General features: G+C 37.4%; 1 protein-coding gene across 2 annotated transcripts in view; it reads right to left on the reverse strand.

Moving 5' to 3' along the window:
• The window catches only part of HECTD2 (HECT domain E3 ubiquitin protein ligase 2), a 35,383-nt gene extending 8,636 nt beyond the window's left edge, over positions 1-26,747 (reverse strand). The window contains exons 1-15 of one of the 2 annotated variants that reach the window (XM_033066006.2): positions 26,307-26,729; positions 21,992-22,121; positions 17,295-17,433; positions 15,767-15,869; positions 14,821-14,910; positions 14,220-14,284; positions 13,152-13,197; positions 11,953-12,062; positions 10,361-10,509; positions 8,874-8,997; positions 8,049-8,145; positions 7,081-7,188; positions 4,233-4,365; positions 1,308-1,396; positions 141-299 (exon numbers count right to left, since the gene is read on the reverse strand). In XM_033066006.2, the coding sequence (XP_032921897.1) occupies positions 141-299; positions 1,308-1,396; positions 4,233-4,365; positions 7,081-7,188; positions 8,049-8,145; positions 8,874-8,997; positions 10,361-10,509; positions 11,953-12,062; positions 13,152-13,197; positions 14,220-14,284; positions 14,821-14,910; positions 15,767-15,869; positions 17,295-17,433; positions 21,992-22,121; positions 26,307-26,570 (1,806 nt within the window). In that variant the 5' untranslated portion in view covers positions 26,571-26,729. Of the gene's footprint in view, positions 1-140; positions 300-1,307; positions 1,397-4,232; positions 4,366-7,080; positions 7,189-8,048; positions 8,146-8,873; positions 8,998-10,360; positions 10,510-11,952; positions 12,063-13,151; positions 13,198-14,219; positions 14,285-14,820; positions 14,911-15,766; positions 15,870-17,294; positions 17,434-21,991; positions 22,122-26,306 lie in introns of both variants that reach the window. The other variant, XM_033066007.1, reaches the window with a different exon arrangement.
• Between the last annotated feature and the right edge of the window lie 233 nt (positions 26,748-26,980).

The following is a 26,980-nucleotide window of genomic DNA, read 5'->3' on the forward strand; positions in this document are numbered from 1 at the left end:
TTTGTTTTCATCAGAAGGAGACTTTATCAGCCTGTGCTGAAAAAAGGCTGCTTTTAAAAAAGTCTGCAACTCAAGCATTAAATATAAATAAATCAGGTTTTATATCAGTAGTTCTGCCTCTTAGAAAATGTAATACTTACAGGCATAATCTGAAACAGGTCATCTAATGTGACACCACAGATGCCTACAAGTGTGTTATGATCACAGGGAACAATGGGAGGACTCAATAATTTCTTGTAACAGCAAGGTGGGAAACGAATATCCAAGGTAATGCTGTTATATACAGCAAGTCCCATAAGCTAAATATGCCAAAAGTTAAGGGCAAATCTGACACATCTTTATTATAGTTAGTATTTTTGTAGTTTGGAAAAAATATTTTAAGATTCATGCTCAACAAACAGCAGGAATGTAAATTACTTCACTATTTCTGTACTCACAATTTCAAATGAAGTTTTTCATTACAATTAAGCAGTGTTTAACATGGTCAAATGATGCACATTGACAGAATGCTTGAGAATCTTCTTCATAATATACTATACAAGCACCTCTCCAATAAATTTTTCCAAAGTTTTGTTATGAAAAAGAGAAAGATAAATATGTATTTTCCAGTGAAAGATCAATTAAGCAGTATTTATTTTAAATAAATCTAAAAAGCATTAAGACAACCATGCACTGGTACTATAGCTCATCCATTAGCACATTTAAGTGCATCCTATAAAACAAATTTGAAACTATCCTAATTCAACTTCTCACAAGAATAGCATAAATCTTTTAGAAAAGACCTACAACCTGATGCCATTGAAATCAGTAAATAGGCACTACTACCTCATCTCAGTGGAGTTATAAGCATGTACTGTCATAAATCATTTGTCTGAGGTCGTCATATGAGCACAACAGAAAACCTAGAAAATAAACTTGTGGTCAAAATAGGCTTCCATTTTGTAATAAAAAAGGCAAAAAGCCACATACTGCTCAATGGGGACTTAAGTATTAATGGATACTGGCAAATTGGTATTTACTGAAAGAAACTCAGAGGCTTAAGTACATAAAAAATTACAACTGCTACACAAAAAAGTTGTAAATTTAACATTGACTTAGCATTTTCTGACTGTAAAATGTACCACATACCCCATTTTCTTCCTATTTTTAGTTCACTTGCTTGAACGACATTCAAAAAAACACATTTACAATGAACACAGGTGTATATAGAACCTTTGAAGGAGGTTGAATCAGTGCCTTATTTTATCCCCACACCAGCTCATCAAGTGGCTGTTGTTCAGAACATTCTAGCAGACAGAAAAGGATACGGCTCCAACCAGTCGGAACTCCGAATAGTTGTCGCATTTAAAGCTGCTGAACCAATGGCACTGCGAGTCCTTGTGGTAGGTGAACATGCCTGCAGAAAGAACAGCAACGTGGCCCTTAAAAAGCCTGAGCTTTGTAAGAATTCGTACAAAGCCTCACCTTTCTCACCCACGCACCCTTGAAGGCTCCTGGGGGTGCCCACATCCCCATGCTTGCTCTCAGGACGCTGCTCCCACCCACGGCAGGAGCCTGCAGACAGGTGCTTGGGAAGGGGCACTTCAGTGCCAAGCCTGAAGCAGGCTCAATCCCACCAGCCCTGCTTGGTGCTGGTGCAACACGTTCTTCAGGGCCTCCAGTTGTGGATATTTTGCAATGTCCCCATGCAATCTGTTCCTTCATTTTTCTCCAGTATCAGTACTGCCATAAACGTTGACTGTCTAAGCAAAAATTTTCTTACTGCAATGTAAACTCACTTATTTCCTCCTTTCTTTATAGGTCAATAGCAGATGACAATCCCTAAAAATGCTGGCATGAATCCCATGATACAAATACCATAAGCTTTACCTTCTTAGAATAGAAAACTGTAAGTGGTTTATGTTATACACACACACTACCAGCAAAGGGGTATGTTTCATATTTTCTGTCAAAACATTGTATCAGAAAAGTTAAAAAAGCCCCAAACCACATGTACCCTAAAAAAGCCACTCATGGGTCTAAATGACAAGCCAGATCCTACTGAAATCATGAGTATAGATGAGTTTGACTGCTATTTGCGTCAGATACAGAACATTCTGTTTTAAAGACTGACAGAAAGTAGAAACCTACATAATGAAAGCAGATAACAGCTCTAAAATGCCTAGGAAGTTTTGCTCAGAGAGGCAAGACATAAGCATGCTCTAATGCAGAAGTAAACTGGATAAAAAGTGATGTCCTTTTTGAATTTGTTGGGATTGAATTGGCCAAGTTTATTGTTGCCGTGGTCTGTACACACCAAAGCAGTGACTAGTTCTAAGCACATCTTGTATGCAACAGCTCACTGTATCTCTGAAAGCAAAGCTGGTGGGAAATAATATTTAAATGAAAAAAAATTAAAGTCCTTCTGACTTAAAAATAAAGAATGAAAATTCAACTTGTCTCAAGGACATCCTGTTCTTATGATAAATTACAGGCAAAAAGCTGCCTTCATGTTCCCCCCCCACCTCTCCTGAACAATTTATCTTTTGAACTCCAGCTCAAAAAGGTGCTTATCACAAAAGGTTTAGACACTGCCATTAGACATTGCCAGAAGCAACAGAACAGCTGCGTGTACGGCAGAGCAAGGTTCACATACTAAAAGATCATAAGGATGTTGGAACAAAATAGGTTTTGAATCCCATTTGTTAATTGTTCACGCCAAGATAAAGAAAGCATTGCAAAACACACAGGCAGGCAGGTAGCCGAGTTAAACAAGAGCTTTCAAATTCCAGGAGTCAAACCTGAAGAATCAGTTAAAATGGAAAGGGTAATACAGTGATATTTTCCCTTCCAAGATTCTGACATGTTATTTGCATCTTAAACATTAAAGACAGAAGGGGATACAGTCCTTTCCACAGGACAAGAATATTTCTGAACTCCTCCCACACTTTGCTGATAGTCGTAACAATGAAAGAATTTGCACTTTAAAGTAAGGAAGCCTGCCAGAGATAGTGAAAAAATAAATTACTCTGAATGTTTCCAAACTCATCAGTTACCAAGCTCTGCTGACAGCATTTTTACTAACAGAACTGTCAAACTTACAGAATGCTTTCTGCAGGATAAATTGTTTCCTATTAAGGTTGCTCTCACACAGACCCCTTTTCACTAGAAAAAGGGCTACAGGCAATAACAATCTCAGCAGATATGACGACATATTTATGACTTAAAATTCTGTACCTTTACAAGCACTCCTATAAACATCAAAGGACCACGGTTTTCAGGGGCATGAACACTTCCAGGCAAAGACAGGCAAGCTCAGTGACTGTCAGGTTCAGGTGTTATGCTTAAGTCCCTGGAAATCAATTTAAAAGCCATCCTGGTAACACTTTAACACACTAAGCTATCATTAATGTATCCATGCCCAGAGGAAAGCTCATTAGAGTGGTGAATAAAACTCATCCAGATCCATCTACATCACTATAAAACAAGTGGATGCAACTGCTTGTTTATGACTGCTCATTCATGTCTTACAGTCTCCTATATAATCTCATTTTTTCCTCTTTGGGCATGGAATGTCCTTATAGGCTCACAGGTCCTGGTAAAAGCAGAGGCAGGCTTTTTCATTTGGGCTCATACCTGCCTATATTGTCTGCTCCTGACTGAAGGACCTCTTTTTTCTGAGATTACCTCAGACCCCTACAAGAATACTGGCCCCACAGATACCACAAACAGAACGTATGATGACAAAGATTCAAATTAAACCAACCTCTACCTATCCTAGTCACAGAAACAGTACTAGAACGTGGAGGCGTGCTCAGTGCAACTACCAGCACCAAAAAAACCCATTGACACTTGGGAGACCAAGGTTGGCAGTTTGCCAGTATTGAGCACAGTAACAGCATCCAACTGCAGCTACTGACAAAACCTAGAAAAATTCCCTCCCTAAATCAGCAATATGAAGACAACCGAGGGCAGAAAGAGAAAATGCAGCATGTGAAGAAACAGGGAAGTATGGTAAATGATAAACCAGTACATTTGGCCTTATCTCCACTTGAATATTTGCTGAACTATTGTGCTGGTTTAGGCTGAGATAATTTCCTTCATTGCTAATAGCAAAGCTACTAGCAAGGCTATGTTTTGGATTTGAGCTGAAAACGGTGTTTATAATGCAAAGACTTTTCCATTTCTGCTGAGCAGTGCTTACACAGTCTGAACAAATTCTAACATTGTACTTAAGAACTATGAGGACTCACCATAATCTGGGTGAAAAATCTGTCGAATCAGAAGAAGAAACCATTCTTTTGTCAGGCCACCCATATCAAGACCAGCTTCCCCTACAAATGTGACTTTTAACTTCTTTTTCAGATCTGCTTTCTTCCTTGCTAGCTATTGGGAAATAGGTAAGGCAGAAGGAAAAGGAGATTTAACATATTATCACTACCACTAGCCATAGAGAACACACCTCAGCCTCTGCTCTATAGCTCTCGCTTTGCTTAAACCATTAATTAGCATAATATTCTAATAGGTCAAAACTATATTAAAACAATGACTGAATTGCAGAAGCAAGACAATTATGAATTTCACGATTATAAGCCGCACCTGACTATAAGCCGCATGTCCGGGTGTCGGCAACTGTCTTGCGTTACAATACAGAGTGTGATAAAAGGTATCTGTTCTATCACCATCTGTTGAAAGTAGGGGCAGTGATCCTTATCTCCAGGGGAGATATTCTGCTAATGGGCCATCCATTGAAACCAGGCAGGCCATTGTTCTTTATCTTTTCACAACCCATCCTTCCCCCAGCGAGTCATTTTCTTCTAATGGCCCATTGAGTCCCACTGTGGGACTGATAAAATTACTGCATCCCATTGGGAGTTGCTCCAGCCAGGGGGAAGAGCCCAACATTTCTTACCAAGACAAAAACAGAGGTTTTGGGACACTAAGGGAGCCCCTTTCTCCACTGGACTCCAGAGGAAAACCGGATTTCTCCACATCACCACTGGACCTCCAGAGGGAAACTGCACCTTGTACAGGAGCACTGCTCCAACTGAGCCACATCTGTCAGTGCAGGAGGATGCAGCCACCATTTAATGGGACTGCTACCAACACCCTGCCTGACGGGGTGTCAGGTTGTACTCTGACTTTGTCAGGGTTTGGAGTTTGTTTCTTTGTAGTACTGTATTTCTATTTTAATTTCCCTAGAAAAGAACTGTTATTCCTAATTCCCATATTTTTGCCTGATTTCAAAACTGCAATAATTTGGAGGGAGGGAGTTTACATTCTCCATTTCAAAGAGAAGCTCCTGCCTTTCTCAGCAGACACCTGTCCTCCAAACTAAAACAGCAACTTTTTGTTCTTTGTCCATATATAAGCCGCACCTGATTATAAGCCGCACTTCCAGGTTCGGACCAAAATTTTAGTCAAAATGGTGCAGCTTATAATTGTGAAATTACTGTACTTAACACCATCAACTACTTTGCACATGGTGTCACTCTCTGGGCCTGAAAAGAAGTTATGTGCTGTACAAATAGACTTAATAAGCAATTACATACAATGAATTGAATTTGTCTGGAATATTTCAGACCTATATATGTTTTTTACCTCTTACAGAAGATGTGTTACCAGGAGGAAATGACAAATTGAAAAAGTACTTAGACATAATTTGGAAATATTTAGAAATAAGGGAGCTAACACTTTCAATATTTGGACACCATTTGGTTCTGTGTAAGATGCTGCCAGCAAGTATCAGCTGCTTTTTAGAATTGGTTTTTAGACAATGGTAACAAGCTCCTTTCATTGCTTTGTCCTAAAAGACAGCATTTCATGCAGGTACAGAAAAAAACTGCAAAGAATTAGATTACAGCCTTTTACAACAAACAGTGATCTTTCAGACTGAGTCTCTATACAAGCTTTCTTTAAACCATTAATTACTGTCCAGCTCCAGAGAAAGTGTTTAAATTAGTCAAGAATATGCATGTGCTAAAATAATCTCCATGTTGTTAGTTGCTCAAATAAATTCCTATGACATAAAAATTCCTATTACATAAAAACTTAAGAACCAAAAATTTTACTTTGTAACTATAGGTATTTGTGTTATTTGAAACAAGTCATTTATTAGTTGAAGTGATTCTCCTTTGCAAATTTTTTTTTTAAATTTGAAATTCCCTCTCCATCTGCTGTTCCCCATAAATTTAAGAATATGAATATATAATACGTTCTTACTCATCACTAAGATGGGTAGAAGAAAACATTGGAAATAAATAGGTAAATGTTTTGACTATAAAAACTTTTGAATTTGCTCTTGGTTATTTTTTGTGTGGTAAAAAAAAAAAATGCCTGAGAGAAAGCAATATTACCTATCACATTTCTTTTGTCTTAGGAGAAAAGGCTAAAAATAGACAAATTTTAATATAGGAAAATAAAATTTAAACTTACATTTTATGACATGAGTAATCAGAATTTGCTTTATGTTGTTTTCACTACCTGGAATTATTTTTCAGTATCATCAGGCTGTTTTCAATGTTGACAAAGAGAGGGAACTAAATTTCATTGAATAATGTTAATTAGCAAGGTTCAGAGGATACTGAAGAATTGCCTACTTTAATGGACACATTTGTTTCATTTCTCAAAAAGGAAAAAATTACACTAAAGAATGTGAGGAATTAGTTAAAAGAATTTAAGAAAAGAAAGCCCAAAATTATTCACACAGGATAGAGAAGGAAAAAAGTAAAAATATTCCAAGGATTAAAACAACCTCATTAGTGATTAGTCACATACTATTCATGCTGCTATCATGGACTCAATGTTAACTGCGCACTGTATTTTTAACACAAAAATTACAAAAACAAATAAAGACCATGTACAAGCGTGTATGGGCTTTGCTATGGAGCAGTATGAGCACAGGAAATGAACTTCAAGATGCCTAACCCAATCTGTTCTGCAGCACTGCAATTTTGACAGTAATTAAATTCTCTTTATTTAGTATCATGTAGTTATATTCCCAATCTCTTAGTACAAAAGATTTAAATATGACTTATCAAATCGAAATCTAACAATAGCTACTCTACAGCAACATACAATTTAATTACATTTTTTTATTACCTCATCAAGTGAATCACTAACAAGGTGTGTCCTCCTCACTTTCACATTTAGGAATAACATATTCATGTCAGGCTTCTGTCTGCGAGAGACTTTATCCACAAGGCTTTGCTATTTGAATGAAAAAGAAACATCACACATGCAGGATTTTCATTAAAAAAAAGGTGTCACAATTGTTAACTGTTAAAGTTCAACAGTATGGTGCATTAAAGACATTTCTCTAACATTGTAACTGCTTCAGTATCTTCTAGGAGATGGAAAGAAATTTCTTTACTACATTTACACATTTGAACTAACTTCTTGGGAGGTTTAACAAGAAGGTGCCACTTCCCAAATGATTAAAAATATACCCCTAAGATTCTGGAAATTGGCTTATTCTTTAATTAGCTATTCACAAGGTACATCCAGCAAGACAGGAATGGATAGGTGATGGAGCAGCCACACAGAGCACTGAGGAAAAGAGTATCTATCATCTGTAGAAAACTATCAGTGAGGGAGGCAGACAGTGCCTCTCCCCAGACACAAGAGGCTGCCCAGAAACAGTACCTCTTCCATGACCTGAAAGGATACAGCTGAATCTTGGTCTTCCATGACAACACACCTCCACAGAATAAAATACAAAACACTCCAAAATTCTCATGGAATTTTTCATCCTTAATCATTGTGTTAATTTAACGTGCTAGTGTATTATGCTGGTTTCTCAAAAGAGGAAAAAAGTAAGTCAAGTACTATAACTTTCTCTAAAACACTGCCATCTATAACGATTCTGAAACTAAGTACACAAAAAGAAAAAATACTGAGAGAACCCAGCTTGGACGTTTGTAGACTATTAATGGTTAAATGGTTTAAGTTTTTTTTCAAGGTAATCAGAAATACTAGAAGTTCTAACAGGTCATGTGTAATATCAGTCTAACAAACGCTCATAAAATACCAATGGATGAGACATAAACATTCAGCATTGAGGGACTTACCCGTGCAATACTTATCATTTGTTGTTCTGAGTCCCTTTGAATAATCACTTTTTTTGCTGCTATAGAAATAATAAATGGGTATTGACAGAAAGAAAACCTAACAAGAGAAAAAAAGATTAAATATTTTCTTTCTAGCATCTAGCATACTATTTTCAGTGAATTATCATTCATTAACTAATCCCTCCACTGACAATAATCTGCAAATAGCTTCTGATTTTACAACTTTGTGTATAATGATACTTGACTCAATAGAACAAACTGTTATTTGCAAATACTGCTAGAAACTGAAATTAATAATACTTATCTTTTGTAATTTGGGTTTTTTGTGGTCTGCTTTGTTTAGCTGGTTTTTTTCCTTCTCAAGTAAAATACCAGCTATCAGACAGAAGACTAGCTGATATACCTGATTCAGTGGTGCAAATTATGGTCTCCAAGCTTCCACCAGCTGCTACTGAAGGCAATGAAAATGCCTATGAATGCATTGGAGGCTAAAATATGTCTGTAGTAAGACACAGTCAGAAGTCCATGCCAATAATTAATAAACTTACTTTATTACCATCCATATTTTACATATTTTCTCTAGTTTGCAAAGGCAGAATGAGATTTATTCCAGTCAATCTCACATCCATGCAGTAGCAAGTAGTAGCTGTAATATGTTTTTCCAATAAAATAATACAGTATTCAATGTAGACCTACATACACATAAATGGTATACATACCATATATAGACACTATATTTCCATTACATTTAATAGAGATATACATAGCACAGATATAATGCTTTGAAGTACTACTCAACAAGAAACAACCACTTATTCCTCTTACCTGTGAGAATTCCCATAGCATTGCCAGTTATGATACTCTTCCATAAGATCAATATGATCAAGTGTAGAATTATAGAAATCCGTATATGAAATAATAGGAGGACTAATCAGACTATTTGCAGCATCTACAAAGAAAACGCAAAAGTCTTTTAAAATAATGCCTAGGTTCAGCACATCTCATTTCTTGGCATCATGAGTACCAGTGATCTCAAAAATTTTAAGCCAAGTCTAAAATGACACAAAAATTTAATAACTTAGCTACAGAACTATAGCTACAACATAACACTATAAGACATCACATTAATTGCTGTAGAAAACAGAAAACCCCTACTTCAGCCCATTTATGATAAGGGAACCTCAGTTTGACTCTGGTTTCCTTACTGACATACACTAAATTAAGGTTTCATGGATAAAGGCTGCTATGTTCTGCTGAAATTGATGAAAAAGCAGTTTGATAAATGAAAGTGTTTAAGAAATCCATATAATTTCAAGCAGCTATGGCTAGAAAATCTAAATTTTTTTCCAATTTACCATCTAGACCTGCACAAAAATTAAGTATTTGACCAAAGGAAGAATTCACATTTAAGCTATTTCATTATATAATGGCATTCATAAAAAGTCAAACCACAAATAAGTTTTCTCTATTTACACTCCAGCATAATTTAATTTTGGTCAGACAGACAAAAAGTAGTGTCTTTTGATTGACTAAATAGTTCTTTTTCCAGAATTAAGGAACAAGCAACTCTTTCATAGATGCCTATGGAAACATCTTGGGTTTAGATACAGGTGTGCTAATGTGCCTAACTCTGGACAGGCACAACTGTGCAGAATACTTTTAAGTAAAAGCTCTAAGTTGACAGTGAAAACATCTTAGTTCCAACTTTAATTTCCATTTGGTGGTTTTGTCTTCTCCTAAGAAGCAGAAAGAAGTGCTCTAATCACCATTTGGCAGCAGTTGTGAAGATTTACATTTGCAGTAGTAAAATCTGCTGGGCTCTATGTTGAACTGAGCAGGCATTTACTTTTTTAAGCTGTCGTTTTGGATCGAAGAGGCACATGCACTGCCTAACTTCCTTTAGATCTAAATAGTTCTGTGGGGGTAGGTGAGTTACAGAAGAAATTCTGGCAGCTACAAGTTTAAGATAGTTTCTTTTATAAATCTAAGGGAAACCTTAACCATTGGCTAATTCTGTGGATTTCTGTTTGAATGATCTTTAGTTGTTGTCACAGGAAAACTCTGCATAGCAATTACCCTCTACTGGAAAGCAAGTAGGAAGACTTACCAACAGAAGTGTCTTGCTTACTACATTTTAGCATTTTATTGTAGTTTGTACTGTGCCACCATCATTATTAGTATCCCCCAGAAGAGGAGCAGTAAAAACTATCCTCTCCCCATATGTGTGTATGTATATAAAACAAACCCTATATAGACACACAAATACACATATAAAAACATATATGCCAACACAGTTCAAGAAAAATACCTACTAAATAAAGCCAGGACTTTTGTTGCTGATGGAATCCACCAGGTACATTTCACCATAGGTGGAAACTCTTCAGGTTTTGCAGGAAACAGCCGCAAGGAAATAAATTGCAGTAACCTGTCCACCACCTGCTTGAACCTCTTCTGTGAAATCCTAAAACAAACATGCTGCACTTACTCTCATGTGATCACTGTCTACACTAGAGTTTGTTCCCAAATTTCAATGCTTTCTAAAAAACCACCTTCATTACAATTTTTAAATTAAATTCTAATTGTTTAAATTAATTTTTTGAATGTTTCTGTCCTGTACATAAAAACAAAATTCCAAACGTAAAGTTTGAAGAAGCATGCTTTTAAATATTGACAGAAGGTAATTCTCTTCAGTGCACCCCTAACTATGCTCCATAAGTCTGTGGAAAACTAAAAAAATAGTGCAATAGAATAATTATCTGTTCTTGACTTTTAGTGAACAAAACAAAAACCTTTATCTATTTCACTCCACACTGAATACTGATGAATTCTGATTTGAGATACATGATCCTTTTAAATAAAAAGTGGTATGGGCTTCATATGCTTGTGCTATGTGCACATTTTAAATTACACGCTGCATCACTTCCACAATAGCACAACAATACACAATACACACATATATATATATGCAGGCATGTTAAAATAGTCTTTTCTAAACAAGAGATCTCCTATTTTAATAGTTTCCATTTTCAATACCTGCTCTAAGACTAAAAACATTGATAGGTCTATTGCATAGACAGAACCGCATTACAAATTGTAAATGCAGTTTGTAAATGCAGTTCCAATGAAGTAATATTTTATCAGAATTTTAAGGAGATCTGGACATAGGGAGGGGGAGGGAAATTAAATTACCATCCTTGCAGAGAAGAAAATCCTTAATTAAGATTTCCTAGGAGATTTGGAAATTGCAAATGTGGCCAAACTTTGTTTTTACCTCAAACTGAACTTTTTGTTCAGTCAGTACATGGAAGGAAATCTGCATAACAACTTAGGAGCTGCTCTTTGGGCAGTTACCCCATATGACTTTTCAAATGAGGTGCTATTAGAGTTATTTCAATTAATCACAAAGCTAATGCCCTAACCACACTCTCTCACCATCTCAATTGCACTAGAAAGCCAGACCTCTAGTTCCTTTGCGGTTTCTGTACATTCCAGCAACATTATAGTATCTTTTGCAAGTTATGCAAGATAAAACTTTATTTAAATACATATCATAAAGATGTTTGTTTTAATAATACAATGTAAACATATACCTAAAAATTTACACACAAGTATTTATTTTGCATGTGTTATCAAAAAATAATTCTGGTAAGTCATTTTGTGATTAAGGCTCTTGTGCATAAATATAGTAAATAAGTTTTATACATTATATACATTTTGCATCTATAAATCAGTATCACTTAGTGGACTATGTCCACATGTATTTGAAAGCCACAAAACCAATCTCTTTACTCAAATTAACTTTTATATAATTTATAAAACAGTCAACATCAATGGAAATACAGTAACAATTGTAATCTTAGAAATGGAATTTGTAATGTGGGGTTTGTTTTTTTTTTTTTTTTACTTTTTAGACCAGTGCACTAGGAAATGATGGTCAGCTTCTGTTAAGGCTGCTATCTGTCTTAGCAAGTGAGCATAGATGACATAAGTAGAAGTGTTACTAAATTGAGGATTCTGAAAAAGATTAAAAAAATATTAGGTTAATAAACTGTATAAAGGGAAAAAAGTCATTAGGATTTTTTTTAATGTTTGCTGTTGCCAGTACAATTACACAGGAAAGTAGTTCACACAATAGCTGTGGCAGTGGTAAAACTATTGGAAAAAACAACTCACAACCTCTACCAAATAAAAAATATACAACTGCTGTATTGCAAAAGTATGATTTTTTTTCCCCAAAAGAAAGCCCACAGGTAGCCCAAAGGCAGTACTCAATATTCTGGATTATTCTTTATACTGTAACACAAACTACACTCCTGTAAGTGATGTGTTTTTCACATTAGTAATACAAATTCTTATAGCTCCAGTCTATGCCGTATCAATCCAAGCTAATTTTCCCTCTGTTCCACATGTTCACACATTCCCTTGTTTCAGCAGGAAATATTCTTTTTAATTCACAGCTAGTGTATACCACCCCAGAGAAGAAAAATACTGTCTCAATAAATTAAACTGCTATTTGATATTCTCAAATAACAGCAGAAACTGCTCCTTGTGTGCAGAGGTGTTAGGTACACCAGCAAAATATAAAGGGGAAATCTGCTACAAATGCAACCCTACTATAGCAGCAAAGGTAAGAGGTGACCCCAGACAGAAATCAGATATTGTAACCAGTCAGAGAGACTGGAGAAAGTCAGCCAGATAGACTGGATAAAATGCAACACTGGATAAAGTTACAGCAATAGCAGAAGGTGCATATACTGAAACTTTCAGAGTTACAGCACCCTAACAAAACAAATCGGGGAATAAGGACAACATAAGAACAAATAAGTAGGTAAAATACTCTCTCAACCCAGAAAACAAAACAGTTACCTGTCTATTAGTGCATTGTTTTAATCTATGCAAGCTTTCCCCATCAGCTGTCTTCCATTAAGCTCCCATTCCCATCATGCATTACACTTTTCCCATATTTTAATACATTCTTACAACAGGAAATTGCATGTGAAGTATCTCAGTTATATAAACTATCTTGTTTGCACAGTATACTGGTTTATAGATTAATAAGTTAAACAGACACATAATTACATAAAAATACTCTATTGTTCTTACCTGTAAAAGTATACAATATGCTCTAAGATCATCTTTTGTTCGTGGTCTATGAACAAATGAAATAATAAACAAAACCATATGGATGCATAATTTACAGACATTAGGAGTAATGAAATAATGGATGATTTAATTTTGCTTTGCTAATATGTATAGAATACCATATTTAAGAACCTTCACTGCTCTCAAAAACTGAAAAAGGACATTTACAGATTCTGACAATTCTCTAAAGGCAGTAGGCTATTTAATATCTATCTTTTTAAAACATGACAGAAGGGCAAAAAAGGTCAGAATTGATGAGTCAGAGGTGCTCCAAAGAGGGAATTCTGCATTGTTGTCAATCTCAAGTGACACTATAAAGGAGTTTATTTGCTCTTTGGTATTTCCTGCAACAATTCTCCATACATTTCTACCACTACAGCCTCTGCACTTCTTTGTGTTTATCAAAGCTTCTACAAAATCAAAAATTCAGGCAGAAACATCACAAAAAGCAGTATCAGTTGGAGAAAGGGGTAGTTGAGACCTGGGTCACATGGGAGTTACAACAAGTCACTGTCTCTTGCTACACCATTTTATGAATTACACTACACATTCTCACTTCTATTACTTCATGCTAAGACACTGTCATCTCCAAAAATCTTCCTGCTTTTGGGCTATCTCCTTCTGCATCCTGCACTGCTCTTTCTGTGGTGCTGCCACACAGGAACAGTATTGTGAAGCAACTGTGGATCAGGGAAGTGTCCTAGTTGGTGTTGGGAGGGGAAAAATATTTATCTTAGTCAAATTCCTTAATTCATCTCACAATTCAGATGTCCAAAGAAACGCTCTGGAAACAAGCAGCTGAGATTTGGTGATGGAATGCATGGCTGGGTATGGATCTGCCTCTCACAGGTTCAAGGCCAGTTTACAGAGTTCATGATGTATTTCAGCAGATTTGCCAAAAGGAATTAAGTTTTTATGTATCAAATTAGTTGCATCACATTTTCTTCCTTTGCCCAAAATAATAAAGATAAAACCTATACCAGATTTAAGTGCTGGCACAGTACTGATACAAGTATTTATTATAATTACCCTGTCCATTCTTGTAGTAGACCATTAATTATTCCTTTTAGGACTGACTTCTGAACATCTTGAGGCTATGAAAAAAGGAGAGGAAAAATATTTGACGTAGTTATACATATTCAATACAAGATATTGGACAAACAAGCAAGATTGCTTTGCTTGCATTTAAAGACAGCTAAGAAACCTGTGTTATGATGCTGAGCTCCTAAATATCTTCCTCACAGACACACCAGTTGAGCGTGGGGTTGTGCCAATGGTGCCTTTCAACACTTAAACCCTGCAAATATAATTTCTAAACTACCCCTGTCCTTTGTATGCTAGGCACAACTATCCCAATCCTCACATGTTCTTTATTTCCCACCATGCAGTCCCATCACAGCCATGTAATATCTCTAAGATATGCAGTCTTTAAGAACTATCACAATGTAAACTATGCTCTACTAGTAGGAAAAATTTCCTCCTCTTTTACTAGAGCAGCTGTCATGATTCTATGAAAATTCTCATGGGATCATTTAAAGTATGTTTTGAGAGATTCTTCAGAAATCATGCCTATCTGAGAGAAACTTTTGGTATAAATGGTATAAAACATGAATCCTTTTTTTCTACTTACAGTATTTAATAAGGCATCATAGACAACATTCACAAATTTTGCATCTATTCCAGAATCCTCAATGGTATTAAATGGAGAATTGGTATCTTTCTGTAAGTTAGATAATACATGAAGCATTTTGAGTATTTTACAGCTATCTTTGAAAATATAAGTTTAACAGCAAGCTTCAGAAAACATGTTCAGATATAAGTATTTTTCTAATCAAAGCAGAAGAATCTAAGTTTCCTTAATTAGTATACTAAAGACAGAGCAAAACAATAGTGAACCTACACATGAATATGCTGTCAGTTTATTTTAAAAATGTAAGAGGGTTTCAAATAATTAATTACATTGATCTTTCATCTTTGTTGTTGATCAATTATCAGACAAAGGCACGAAAATTTCAAGCATTCATTATTTGTAAAATAACTAAAGGTCACAGGTTATTTTGTCCAGGCTCAGGCTCCACCATTCATATTAAATATCATAAGCACATTTTGCTCTACAGTAGACAGGAAATAATAATTTAGCATGAACTCAGAAACACAAATATAACTGTTCCCTAGGAAAACCAAGTATGCCACCATAACACATGAAAAGCTATAATAGAGCCTGTACCATACCTTTTTTTAGGGATAGGAAATTTCTGTTACCAAATTTGCCTGGGCCTCCGCATTAGCTTGGAGGTTCTAAAACTGTAATTTGTGTAGAAAATACCTACACAGCCACAGTGTCACACAAATAAACTACATACTGGAATCTTAAAGCTCCACAAACTTGAAATATAATTGCTTAAACTGGAATCAATACATCAATGCAGTAACAGATTGTCTACAAAAGGCAGGTGAGATCATGACAAAATGATCTTAGGGTCCTTGAATACCTTTACTGTAACAGGTATTTTTGGAAACATTTTGAAGATACAAAGCACTGTAATTACTAAATAGTATTAGGAATTATTGTCTACCTTAAATGCAGCATTTATCTCCAAGAAAGAATCAAAAGTTGTAGAATAAAAATTATGTACAGCTTTCCAATCTCCCGACGCCTTCGACTTTTCCATATCATCCCTAGAGAAAATATATTCAAATACTGGTAATGGTTTGATCTTTCCAGCCACTTAAGACTTTAAAATGCACTGTAACTTTAAGCTTTTCTCACTAAGAACACTTAGAAGACAGACAAGTATAATATCTGTATCTTTCTAACCTCTTCCTTGTCATTTAAAGATCATGGTATTATGAGAGAACAAAAGCATAGTTTGTGTTTGATACACCTGAGCAATATCTTTTATTCAAAATGTTAATTCACAATGTCACAGTTCAGTGTGTTAGGACAAATAATCAGCAGAACAGAACAGAATTAAGCTGTTGCTACACTGACATGATAAAGTTTCTCAGAGTAATTTAAGTATGAGAGCTCCTAAACTACTCTAATTCACTAGAATTTCTTCTAAATTTTATTTCTTTTAAAATTTTTCAAACAGAACTAAATCCTAGGCACATGACACGATGGTCATTGGTGACAGTCAGCATGGTTTCACTAAGGGCAAATTGTGTCTGACAAATTTGGTGGCTTCTACAGTAGGGTTACAGTGCTGGTGGATGATGGAAGAATGATATTGTCTACCTGGACTTGTGCAAGGCCTTCCCCTGAAAGCTGCTTTGTCTCACTTTGCTGCAGGCTGTGCAAGAAATCCTCAGCATGGGGAAATCCAAACCCAGCCCAGCACAGGGAGCAGCCTCCAGATCCAACTGAGAAGGACCCAGCCCTGCCTGGAGGATGGCAACCGTGGGAGAGGTGAAATGGAGAGGTGGTAGGGGCTCACAGCTGGGGCTTCAAATGCACAGGACAAGGGCTAATGGCTTTAACCATTATTAATGGCAGGAAGGTTGATTTAGATTAGATACAAGGAGGAGTTTTATACAAACACTGCCACAGCTTGTCTAGAGACAATAGTTCATAGATATAAAAAGCTGAATATAAAAAAAATTCAGCTCTTTAGACCACCTGAATACCAGTAAAGGCTCATCTCTTTGACAATTTTCCTTTATAGCTCTTTTTCTTTTCTACCAAATACACTCTGAATAATCAAAAAGTGCTCCTTTTCCTCCCTGGAAGCACAACATTTCAAATGTGGAAGAGAGAAATAATTGCCAATATAACCAAAACACCTAAGACTGCAAGGGGTTTGGCAGCCTACAATAAGCCATAATAATTCTTTGCCAAAACTAGATGTTCACTGCATTTCTAATTCTGAAGCATGTATTTTGCATTTTCTGTGTGGAACAACATGTCAAGCTAGAGAAAGTATTTTGATAGTTTTCACAGTAACAGTTATCAATCCCACCATGATAACCAGATTGCCTCCTTGCCAGTCTTACTGAAACTGTTCCCTCATTTGAGATCAACAAAATCAAATGAATTAGGTCAAAATGAAAAGAATTCCACAGAAAGGAAGAAAGCACATTCCTAGGAACACCAGTATAACTTACTGAAAATCTTTCACAGTTTTGGTTCGAACTGGAAGGGAAGGCTCAGGAGGAAATGGTGCTTTCAGCTCTTGGGGTAAGGTATCTAGAGACATGCGCTGCTTTTGCCGTACGTCCAGGCAAAGGGGTGGCAGGTCTCTCCCTTAAAAGAAAGGTAAAGAGAAGTAAACATAATGCATCTAACACAAATACACTGGTAGAAGGAAAAAAGGAAACTCCAAGTGTTTGATTCTAATTCTTTAAAAAAGAATTTTTCTTACTATGTGCACATGGAGACATGATAGAAAATTTGGCCAAATAATAAAAATAGCAGTGTTGTCCATTACTGCATATAGATTGTACAGATTCTATAATCTCTATAAATATATAGATTATTCTATTATTTATAATATAATTATAATATAATTGTAATTATAGATAATTCTACATAATCTATATAGATTCCAATATAGACTATAAATATTTAATATACAAAGTGCAACATTGGTTCTCCTCACTGCTAAAAAAATCTCATGCACAGCCATACCAAAGTCCAACTATCATACAAGGACAAGAGTTCAGTCTGTTTTTCTACACTGTGATACAGAATTTTAGCTAGAGATGACTGTGGATCATCTACAGCTTCCACTAATACTATCTCCAAAAAACTAAATGGGAAAAGCAATTTTTTTCTTGTCTTACAGAGAATTAGTGGTGAAACAGAAGCATCTTTGAACGCTTCTTCTCAGTCAATCTGGCTGCCTATTCTAGTACAACTGGCAGTGCTTTGCCAAGGTCTTTTTATTCTACTCCTTCCTCTCTATTTGATCTGAGAATATTTGATCAGATTAGTGTGGCAAGACTTGGCAACAGTGCAGCTACTGTGAGAAAAAAGATGAGGCTGCCTCAATGTCAGACACAGCTCCAGAACACACCCAGCACAGGCCAAAGCTGAGCCCAGCAGTGACACTGGTAGCACCCCTGTGATGATATATTTAGGAAAGGGTAAAAAAACTGCACAGCAGCTCGGAGAGCGGAGGGACGTAAAAAAAAGAGGAAGAAAAAAAAGAGAAAGAAACTACCCTACAGACACCCATGTGAGTGGAAAAGAAGGAGAAGAAGGAGGTGCTCCAGGGTGTGGAGCAGAGATTCCTCTGCAGCCAGTGGAGAGCCCATGCCTGATCAGGCTGCTGGCAGAATTGGAGAGAAGGTGAGAACAAGGGAAGGTGTGGTAAGGAGGGAAGGGGAAGATGTTTCGAGTTCTGTTTTGTTTAACTGGCAATAAATTACTATCCTTGTACTCCCAGTCTTCATCTCAACCCATGAGCTTTTTCATCTTATTTTCTCCCCATGTCCTGCTGAGGAAGGGAAGCCATAGAGCAGCTTGGTGGGTGTCTGGCAGTCCGCCAAGGAAAGCCCACCTAAAACATGAAAAAAAGATTTCCACTGCATTTCCAACACTCATTTTGACAGTGTCTTCACAAACATTCTCAAACAGTCTTACAGTCTGGTTTAGGCTGCTCATTTTTAAAAGCATTTACAAGAAAAGTGACATATGTTTGGGATAAAATACACTATATAAAATAAAAGTATCCTCAAAAGCCATACATACTTAATGAAAATCCTCTATGAATTGTCTAAGGCCCTGCTAAGGCTTTTTGAAGATTTGAGTTTTTTTTAATTAACTAAACATCAAAGTAGTATCACTACACTGCTGCCTACTCCACTTATCACAGCAGGGAAACAGATGCTAAGAAAGTCCCATGAATCCAAAAGCAGATTTTTTTCACTCATGCTCATGACAGAGACACTGTCACTGTGACTTAACTCAGCCACCATTCATGAGATAACAGATTAGAACTGCCCTCAGTCCCCTGAGGACAGCATCGATTTCTGATATGGAACCGTGTCCATTCTCACAGCTGGAATTTTAACTATTTTAAGATAAGAGTAGTAATTGAAAAAAACAAAGCAGACACACAGATAATGAATTAGTCCAAGCTAAGGTGCCAAACAATCCAGCCATGTAAATTTTCTGCCATTGAACACCATTCTCTGAAAGCATGATAGACTGATTTTTAAAGAATCTACGAATTTATCTTATTTTTATATTCCGAGAATAACAAGCTTTTTGATATAAATCTCATTCTGTCTTCTCAATTTTAAATGGATTAAACATGGAGCTATAACCAGCTGAACGCACTGAAATGAGGAAAATATTCTTTCTCCATCTATAGAAGTGACATCTGCTGGCAGATGCTGCTTCTCAATTCAGTAAATTGAGGCTGCAGTTGCTGAGCTGGTAACTTGCACCCTGTCAGCAATGCAATTTTCTTTGAAATACATGCAGTTTTATTTACATACACTAAAATTGATTTTTAATAGTATCTTTAACACATATGGTCAACTTCAGTATATTTTGTCATCATTCAAGTTTATTTGTACACAGATTTATTTGCTGTTCTGCCAGTAAAGAATACTAATTAAGATCTGTCACTTGACTTTCATTGAGTAGAAATGGGAAACTTTATGTATTGAGTTGATAAACAGCAATAACACAATATTACAAGACAAGAAAAACCAGTAATTTCTGGCTTCTTGCCCAGATGCATCAAGTAAAAAGATTCAGCAATGCATGACTGCTTAAGGAATGATCAAAAACTTTGGTGAAGAAAATCTCATTGATACAAAGCAGAATTGAGTAGTCCAGGGAAGTTCAGGGTAAAGAAATACAGCGATTATTTTCATTGTGACCAACACACCTGTTGGCTGAAGAGTTTCAAATAAGATAAAGCAAACAAAATTTACTTACTGTATTTGTAACATTTCAAAAGAACTAAAACAATCTATTTAGTACATAAATTTCACACCAGATCATTGTTACATTAGAAGACTAGTTATATGTGGCAGCTATGTAGCACACAAACATCCCCTACTTTTCATGGTGTATTTACCAGCATTGGCTTTTCCACACCTTTGTTTCCAATGAAATTAATGTTCTGTGAACCCCAGCCTGAAGTATTACCAGTATATGCCTATATATATATACATATATATATGTGTGTACAGCTACACGTGTTCAGAGATAGCACATGCATAGAAAAAGCAGAAAAAAGTCAAAACACCAACCCAACATTATTCCTGAAGGCCAGATTAGCAAAAGCAGCATGTTTAGCCGATAAATTTGATTAAATTTCTCCACAGAATACACATATTGCCTCAAAATATTTTGAATTCATCTTCAACTATTCCTAAAAATACTCTGGTTTTATATAGGCAGGTTTCTCTGATCCTTAAACTATTACAGTGTCTGCTCAATTTTACACACTGAGCTCTATTTCAAGAATATATCCTTGATTATAATAAATATTGCCATGCATTAGTGTGGTGAAAATTAACAACTAAGTACTTATGAGACAGTAATTACAACTGGGACAGCTCTGTTTGCAGCAAAATTGAGGACACTTCAAGACAATGGTGTTTAAAGTTTAGTTTATCATTCTTGCTAGGTACCAAAAAAAAGGAGGGGGATCAGCAAAGAAGCAGATTTTTGGTATGTTATGCCGCAGTAGGAGAATTCTTTACTGGTATTGGCCATCTCCAGCCACTGTGGTTTCCTCTGTAGTACAAAGCAATTTGAACTAAGCAAAGAATCCTGCCCAAGGTATCATTCAAACCTTTTGTGTTTCAGTGACTGTCCTTGCTTTGGAAGTAGAAAGCTCCTCTTTACCCTATAACAAAAACTGCTTAAAAAAAAAAGTCTTGCACTGACTTTTTGCAGTATAGCTAAAAGGACTAATAAAATACTATTTTCGTAAGAATTTTATGCTGCAAGTTATAAACCATCTTTTTCTGCACAACTTTGAAAGTGACAATCCTTGTCAACAGCTTTGTTTCAAAGTCACTACTGAGATCTCTCAGTTCAGCCTCCTTCTTGCCTCAAATTCATTGACTGCTGCAAAGACTTCATGAACCACAGCAAAATAAGCCTGAAAGGGACTTGCTCAGACACAAGATCAATACAACAAATGTTTGTACATCTTTGTCTTTTATGAAAAGCCCCAAATTACTGAAATCCCTAACTCAAAAGCCTAATAAAAATTCCAGGTCTGACCACAACATCATCTCATGTAGGCTTCATGAGTCTAGCCTACCATACTGAATATAGAGCTACACTTTCTATCTTTTCATCAAGTATTGTTACCTCATCATAGTACAAAAACCTTCCTTCTCACTTAGAATGCTCTTCAGAACTTACCAACTGTTGCCTGTGCATTTCATTTTTTGCCATCACTGGTCTTCATCTTCACTGAAAAACACCATCTCTCAGCAAGTGTCTCCCTTGAAAGCCTTATGCTTGCCTCATTCCCACCATCCTTCAGATAGCAATAAAACAATTTTCTCCAAAGTTCTGACAATTTCTAGAGACACTGCCTGACTGCAGCTAGACAAAAAATATCTGCAGATAGATACTGATTCAGCAGTCTTTCTTCAAAACTTCAGGTCTATTTGTTTCTTCTTATCCAGCTTGTCTCTATGACACAACCTCTACTAAGCATGGGCTATGATATATATCACGGCCTGTACAATGTTCAACACAGCTTAATTTAAGGAAATCTAGATTTCTAGATTTTCTGGCACACCACAATACAAATACTGGCAGAAAACCGAGCACCTTCTAAACTTGGTAACTAAGTAACACGGGTCTTTTTTTCTCTTACCGTTTTTGGTGTTGGGTATAACAAGTTGTGTAGGTGAATTTCTGTTTCCGATGCCTTCTTTCTTTTGGTTGATAGTAGTGATGAAATTGCTGAAAGCGGAAAACTGATTTTTGGCTCCTTCCTCCAACCCCTGTAATTCAGATGACAGTAGGCTCTAAAGGTCTAATGCATTACTGCTAGAGTAATCTTCCTAGTGAAGTATTACACATAATTCTTAAATACCTTTTATCTTGAAATCAGACTGGTAATAACTGAATAAGACATAAATAATGATTCTGCAAGTTTCCTCACAAATAAAGATTCTGCAAGTACCTCAGGAGATACCATAAAATTCCTTTTCATTACATTAAAAAACTTAAGTATTAATTTGCAGGATATGAAGATAACCTTGGATTACTGCAAGGAAAACACAATACAATTAGGATGCTGTCATGATATTCTAACTTTCTGCATCCTAATGTCTACTTTTATACTTCTCACTACATCCAGCTCAGTTTAAACAGAAGAAAGTGTCACATATTCATTTCTCCAAATAGCCCTAATGTATTCAAGTAGTTTACACAAATTTCTCATTACATGAAATGTGAGGCCAAAAATCCTAAGCTGATAAAAAAATTTCAATACTGACCACCTGGGTAAAACTCCCTAGTGATTCCAAATGGTCAACATCTGCTACCACTGAAGAAAAGCAGACCAACACACATTGGTTAACAAAGTGCTAAAGGACTCCCTGCTTGAACACCTGTGCATGCTGTCACCAAGGAGCCTGCACAAGTCTCTGCTAGGAAGTGTTGACCACTAATGTGTTTTAACAGCAAACAGAAGTGAAATCACACATCAGAATTCCAAAGGATTGTGCCAGTTAATCTCTTAATCAGCACTGGGTGCTATTAGCTATAGTTAGGTACTACAGAATTTGCAAAGGTGGGGTTAAGAGGCTTGCCCAAGATGACAGAAGTCTCATGATGAATATTATAATTTTCATCTCAGTTCCAAGTCATGAATTAATATCAGGAGAAGGTAGACCAACTCAAAAAAAATATACACATACTTCCTGCACATCATGATTTTCAACCTCACAATAACCTAAAGACTCATTTTCCTAATACCTGGCACCTGTGCTCTCAGTTAGAAAAATGTTTCCACACAAATCAAAACTTTAATTCTGCAAATGAGAATACACGTTCTGGAATAATTAATGTAATATCCTATCAAAATTTTTGAACATGTACATCTCCCTTTTGCTTTAACAGAAATATATTTGACTAACACATGCAGAGTATATAAAAGCTAAAACCCATCATCATCTTAGAACATCATTTGTTCTAAGAAAAGCACTTCCTTTCCACCACAACATCCTGAAAAACCACCAGAAGGGTAATAACACAGCCCATAAAGCTACCACACCACAGTGTACACAAGCTGGTACACTGCCAGGAATTTTAAATAACTGTGGCACATGCAGCTATTTTTCTGTGGCTCGTATTCACTAAATAGTAAATTTAAAGAATCATCAGGACTTCTGGCTTTAAAATTTTCAAATTTCAATTTCTAAAATTGGTATTTTTACCAAATTTCAATTTTTAGTTTCAAATTCCTTATATGCAACAAACACAAAAAAAAAAATGTAATTACCAGTGTGATTTTCAGATTAACATTTCCTTTTAGTCTACAACTTTTGAAATGTCATTAAGATGATTCTTAAAAATCACATGGCACATGACTGGAGAAAAGCAGACCCTGGGCAAATATTAATGACTGAAAAAGAACTTTTAAACAAATCCAGACCTGAGGTTAATCTGCTCTGTCACAAAACATGTGCTCCAGGCAGAAAAGGTCTGAAGCACAGACTAGTCTGATTATGATTAATAGGGGATAGCAGAGATGATTGAAAAAATGAGTTTTTGTTAAATAATTTACTGTGACAGCCTTTTTGACCGACTTAGCTTTCTAGGTTTTACTCCAGTCACGTCACTGAAATACTATATGTGAACAGTTTTTTAAAAACTTTCTCCTTACTGCCACCTCCCTCAGCAGTGATCATAAGGAACAGAAGCTGCATCCCCTCTCTAACTCCATCATCCTGTATCAAGTACAGTTCCAACAATATTAAACATACAGACAAAGGCTTTATTGGGAGGCCCTGGAGGAAAACTTCATGCTCATTAATGAGAAACTCTGACAACCTCTGAGGGAGTAATCTAGGGCAAGTGCACAGCACCATACTTAAAAATTTTGTAGGAGATCACTGAGTTTTTAGAGCCTAAGACTCTACAAGCACATTGCCACCAGGAAACTGAACATCCACCAAAAGGAATGAATATGCTTAGAGGGAGTAAGTGGATCAAAGAAATCTTTAGTCTTGTTTTAAGATCATATTAATAAGCCACAAGTCTACTGGCTTCTTAACCAATGCCAAAACATTAAAGCCTCCACAAGACTGGAGCGGTCCTACCATTATAAAGTATAAAACTGTATTTTTCGTCATTGAAGTTAAATGAAATGGTGAAAACAAGTCAAAGAGCACATACAGACTGCTTTCTCGGAAGAGACATAAGATCATCTAGAAGAGCTTCTTGAAAATCCTGAGGTATCCCTAACATTGCTTACTCAAGACCCTTATGTATATGGCAAGCCAAGACTAGTGAGGATGAAAGGATTTTCTTCCTGTGCAAGAAGACATGGGGGACACTCAGATTTCCAAAAGGCATGTGACAGTGCAACAGGCTGCACAAAAAGCAGGATTTCCCCTTTCACTCTTACCTTGAAAGCTGTGACTTTGGACTGTTTTTCCTTTATACAAGTCTCTTAATTGCGCCTATTTATAAGGGAGCAAATTACTTAGCTTTCCACAAGTTTCTTTGCAGAATCTGAATGCTGACACCCAAACTATCACTCCCTTGGTGACAGTCTATGATATCTCTTCACAAAACACCCTCTCTCTCCCCCATAACATACTATTGAACCCCACATAAGGCTCTTGGTAAATTCAAACCCCGCCCTGCACTTGACACACAGCCACATCCAGCCAGGTGTGGCTCCTCTGCAGCAGGTCCACTGAGACAGCTTCTACCTGTGGGTGACACTTCAGAGGTACATGATGAATGTCCAGCTACAAAGAAGTTCTCCTGATTCTGTAAGGTAGCTGGAATTCTACATGGCCCCCCAGGGACACACATTTTTCATTAGCAAGTCTGACACATTTTAGCCTAGCACTTGTATCTTTATTCTAAGGGACTGATATTTGCCATTCAAAGCCTAAGGTGGAGATATTCAAAGGTAAAAATAACTCCTGGGCACTCGTCCATTACAGAGTTCTCCCAGCAAATCGGTATTTGAATCACAAGAATAAACATATTCTTACACATTCTGACAGATTTACAAAGCTGAAAGTCTTTCAGCAGATTGGAACGTTTAGGCAAAACACAAAATTGGCAGAATTGCTCCAAGGAGTTTGCAGTTTGCATACAATTACTTAGTTTAACATCACCATTATTTCCTGACAGTTATAAATATTATCTGTGCAATCTTTTACATTCAAATTATGAATTTAAATAAATGATAATTTCTAATAAGTCAGATGCTTATAAGAACTGCTGAACTAAAATCTCCTAAGTGTATTACTACCAGATTAGTAGCATTTTTGTTATGTTGTTGGACTGAATAACTTACTACAAGTTCTAATGTTAAGCCGTGTGAGATATCCAACTCAGGACAGGAAAATTTTATTTTCTGTGATATTGTATCGTCAGCAGAAAGAAAAGCACAACTCTGGTATTATTAAAAACCAGAAAAAATGTTTCTGAAATTAAGCTATAGGAAAATATCCTATCTCCATTTTTTCCCCCGCATTAATTCATTCGTCATTTCATCAAAACGTTCTGTGATCTTTGCTTCAACAGAAAAAACCGGAAAGGATTTTTAAAGAAAAAGTTAAAAATACAGAAGTATTTCCCAGCTCTTGCCATTAAGCGTATTAGAGCTGAAACCCTCCACCCCCGAGAACCTTTAATGAACATTCACAATGCTGCAAACCCTCAGTCATGACTAACCCGACAGAACAGACCGTTGTAAAATGTTATCTATAAGCGGATGGAGAATTTATAGCTTCATTATGTCATTGCTTACAGATGCACTTGTTATTTTTAAAAAACTTGAATGAAAGCCTCTCAACGGAAAGGAACATGAAAGAAAATGAAGACGATGCTTCCCCCCTTCCCTTTCTCCTCCCAAATAAAGCGGCAAACACGGCAAACGAACACGGAGCGGCACAGGCGAGCCCGCGGGCGGCTGCCCGGGCGCTGACGGGACCTACCCCGGCAGCCGCGGTGGACGCCGACGGGAGGGGCGGCAATACCTCTCCCTCCTTTTCCTTTTCTTTTTCCTTTTCTTTTTCCTTTTCTTTTTCCTTTTCTTTTTCCTTTTCCTTCTCCCCTTCTTCCTCTTCTTCCTCCTCCTCACCGCCCTCCTGGGCTGACGGGGCCGCGGCGCAGCCCTGGCTCAGCTCCGCGCCCGGCGGATGCGCCTCGCCGGGGCCGGGGGGCAGCTCGGCGGCAGCCGCCGGGCTCTGCACCGACATGGTCCCGCTCCCGGGCGCGTCCCGCTCGCCGCCGCCTCTCAGCGCCCCGGGCACCCGCGACCCCGCGCCCTCCTCTTCTCCTGCCTGCGAGGAGCCCCCGCGGGCACCCTCAGCTCCGGCGCTCCGCTCGGCCGCCGCGGCACTGCAGCAGCCGTGCTGCTCCCGGGCGCCCAGACACCCCCGCACGGCGGGGCGGAGCGCAGCGCAGCGCAGCCCGGCCGCCCCCGCCGCGGCCCCGGCGAGCAGGGGGAGCGCGGGACGCGGCGCAGCGGAGGCGCCGCCGGAGCCGCTGCCCGGGAGCGCCCTCGCCGCCGCGCCACCTACAGACCGCGGGCAGCAGGAGGGGCCGCCGCCGCCGCCATGCTGCTCACGGGCGGCCGTGGAAACGCGCCTGGCGGCCGGGGAGCGGC

This window comes from Catharus ustulatus, chromosome 8 (genome assembly GCF_009819885.2).
Source record: "Catharus ustulatus isolate bCatUst1 chromosome 8, bCatUst1.pri.v2, whole genome shotgun sequence".
In the NCBI taxonomy this organism is placed as follows: domain Eukaryota; kingdom Metazoa; phylum Chordata; class Aves; order Passeriformes; family Turdidae; genus Catharus; species Catharus ustulatus.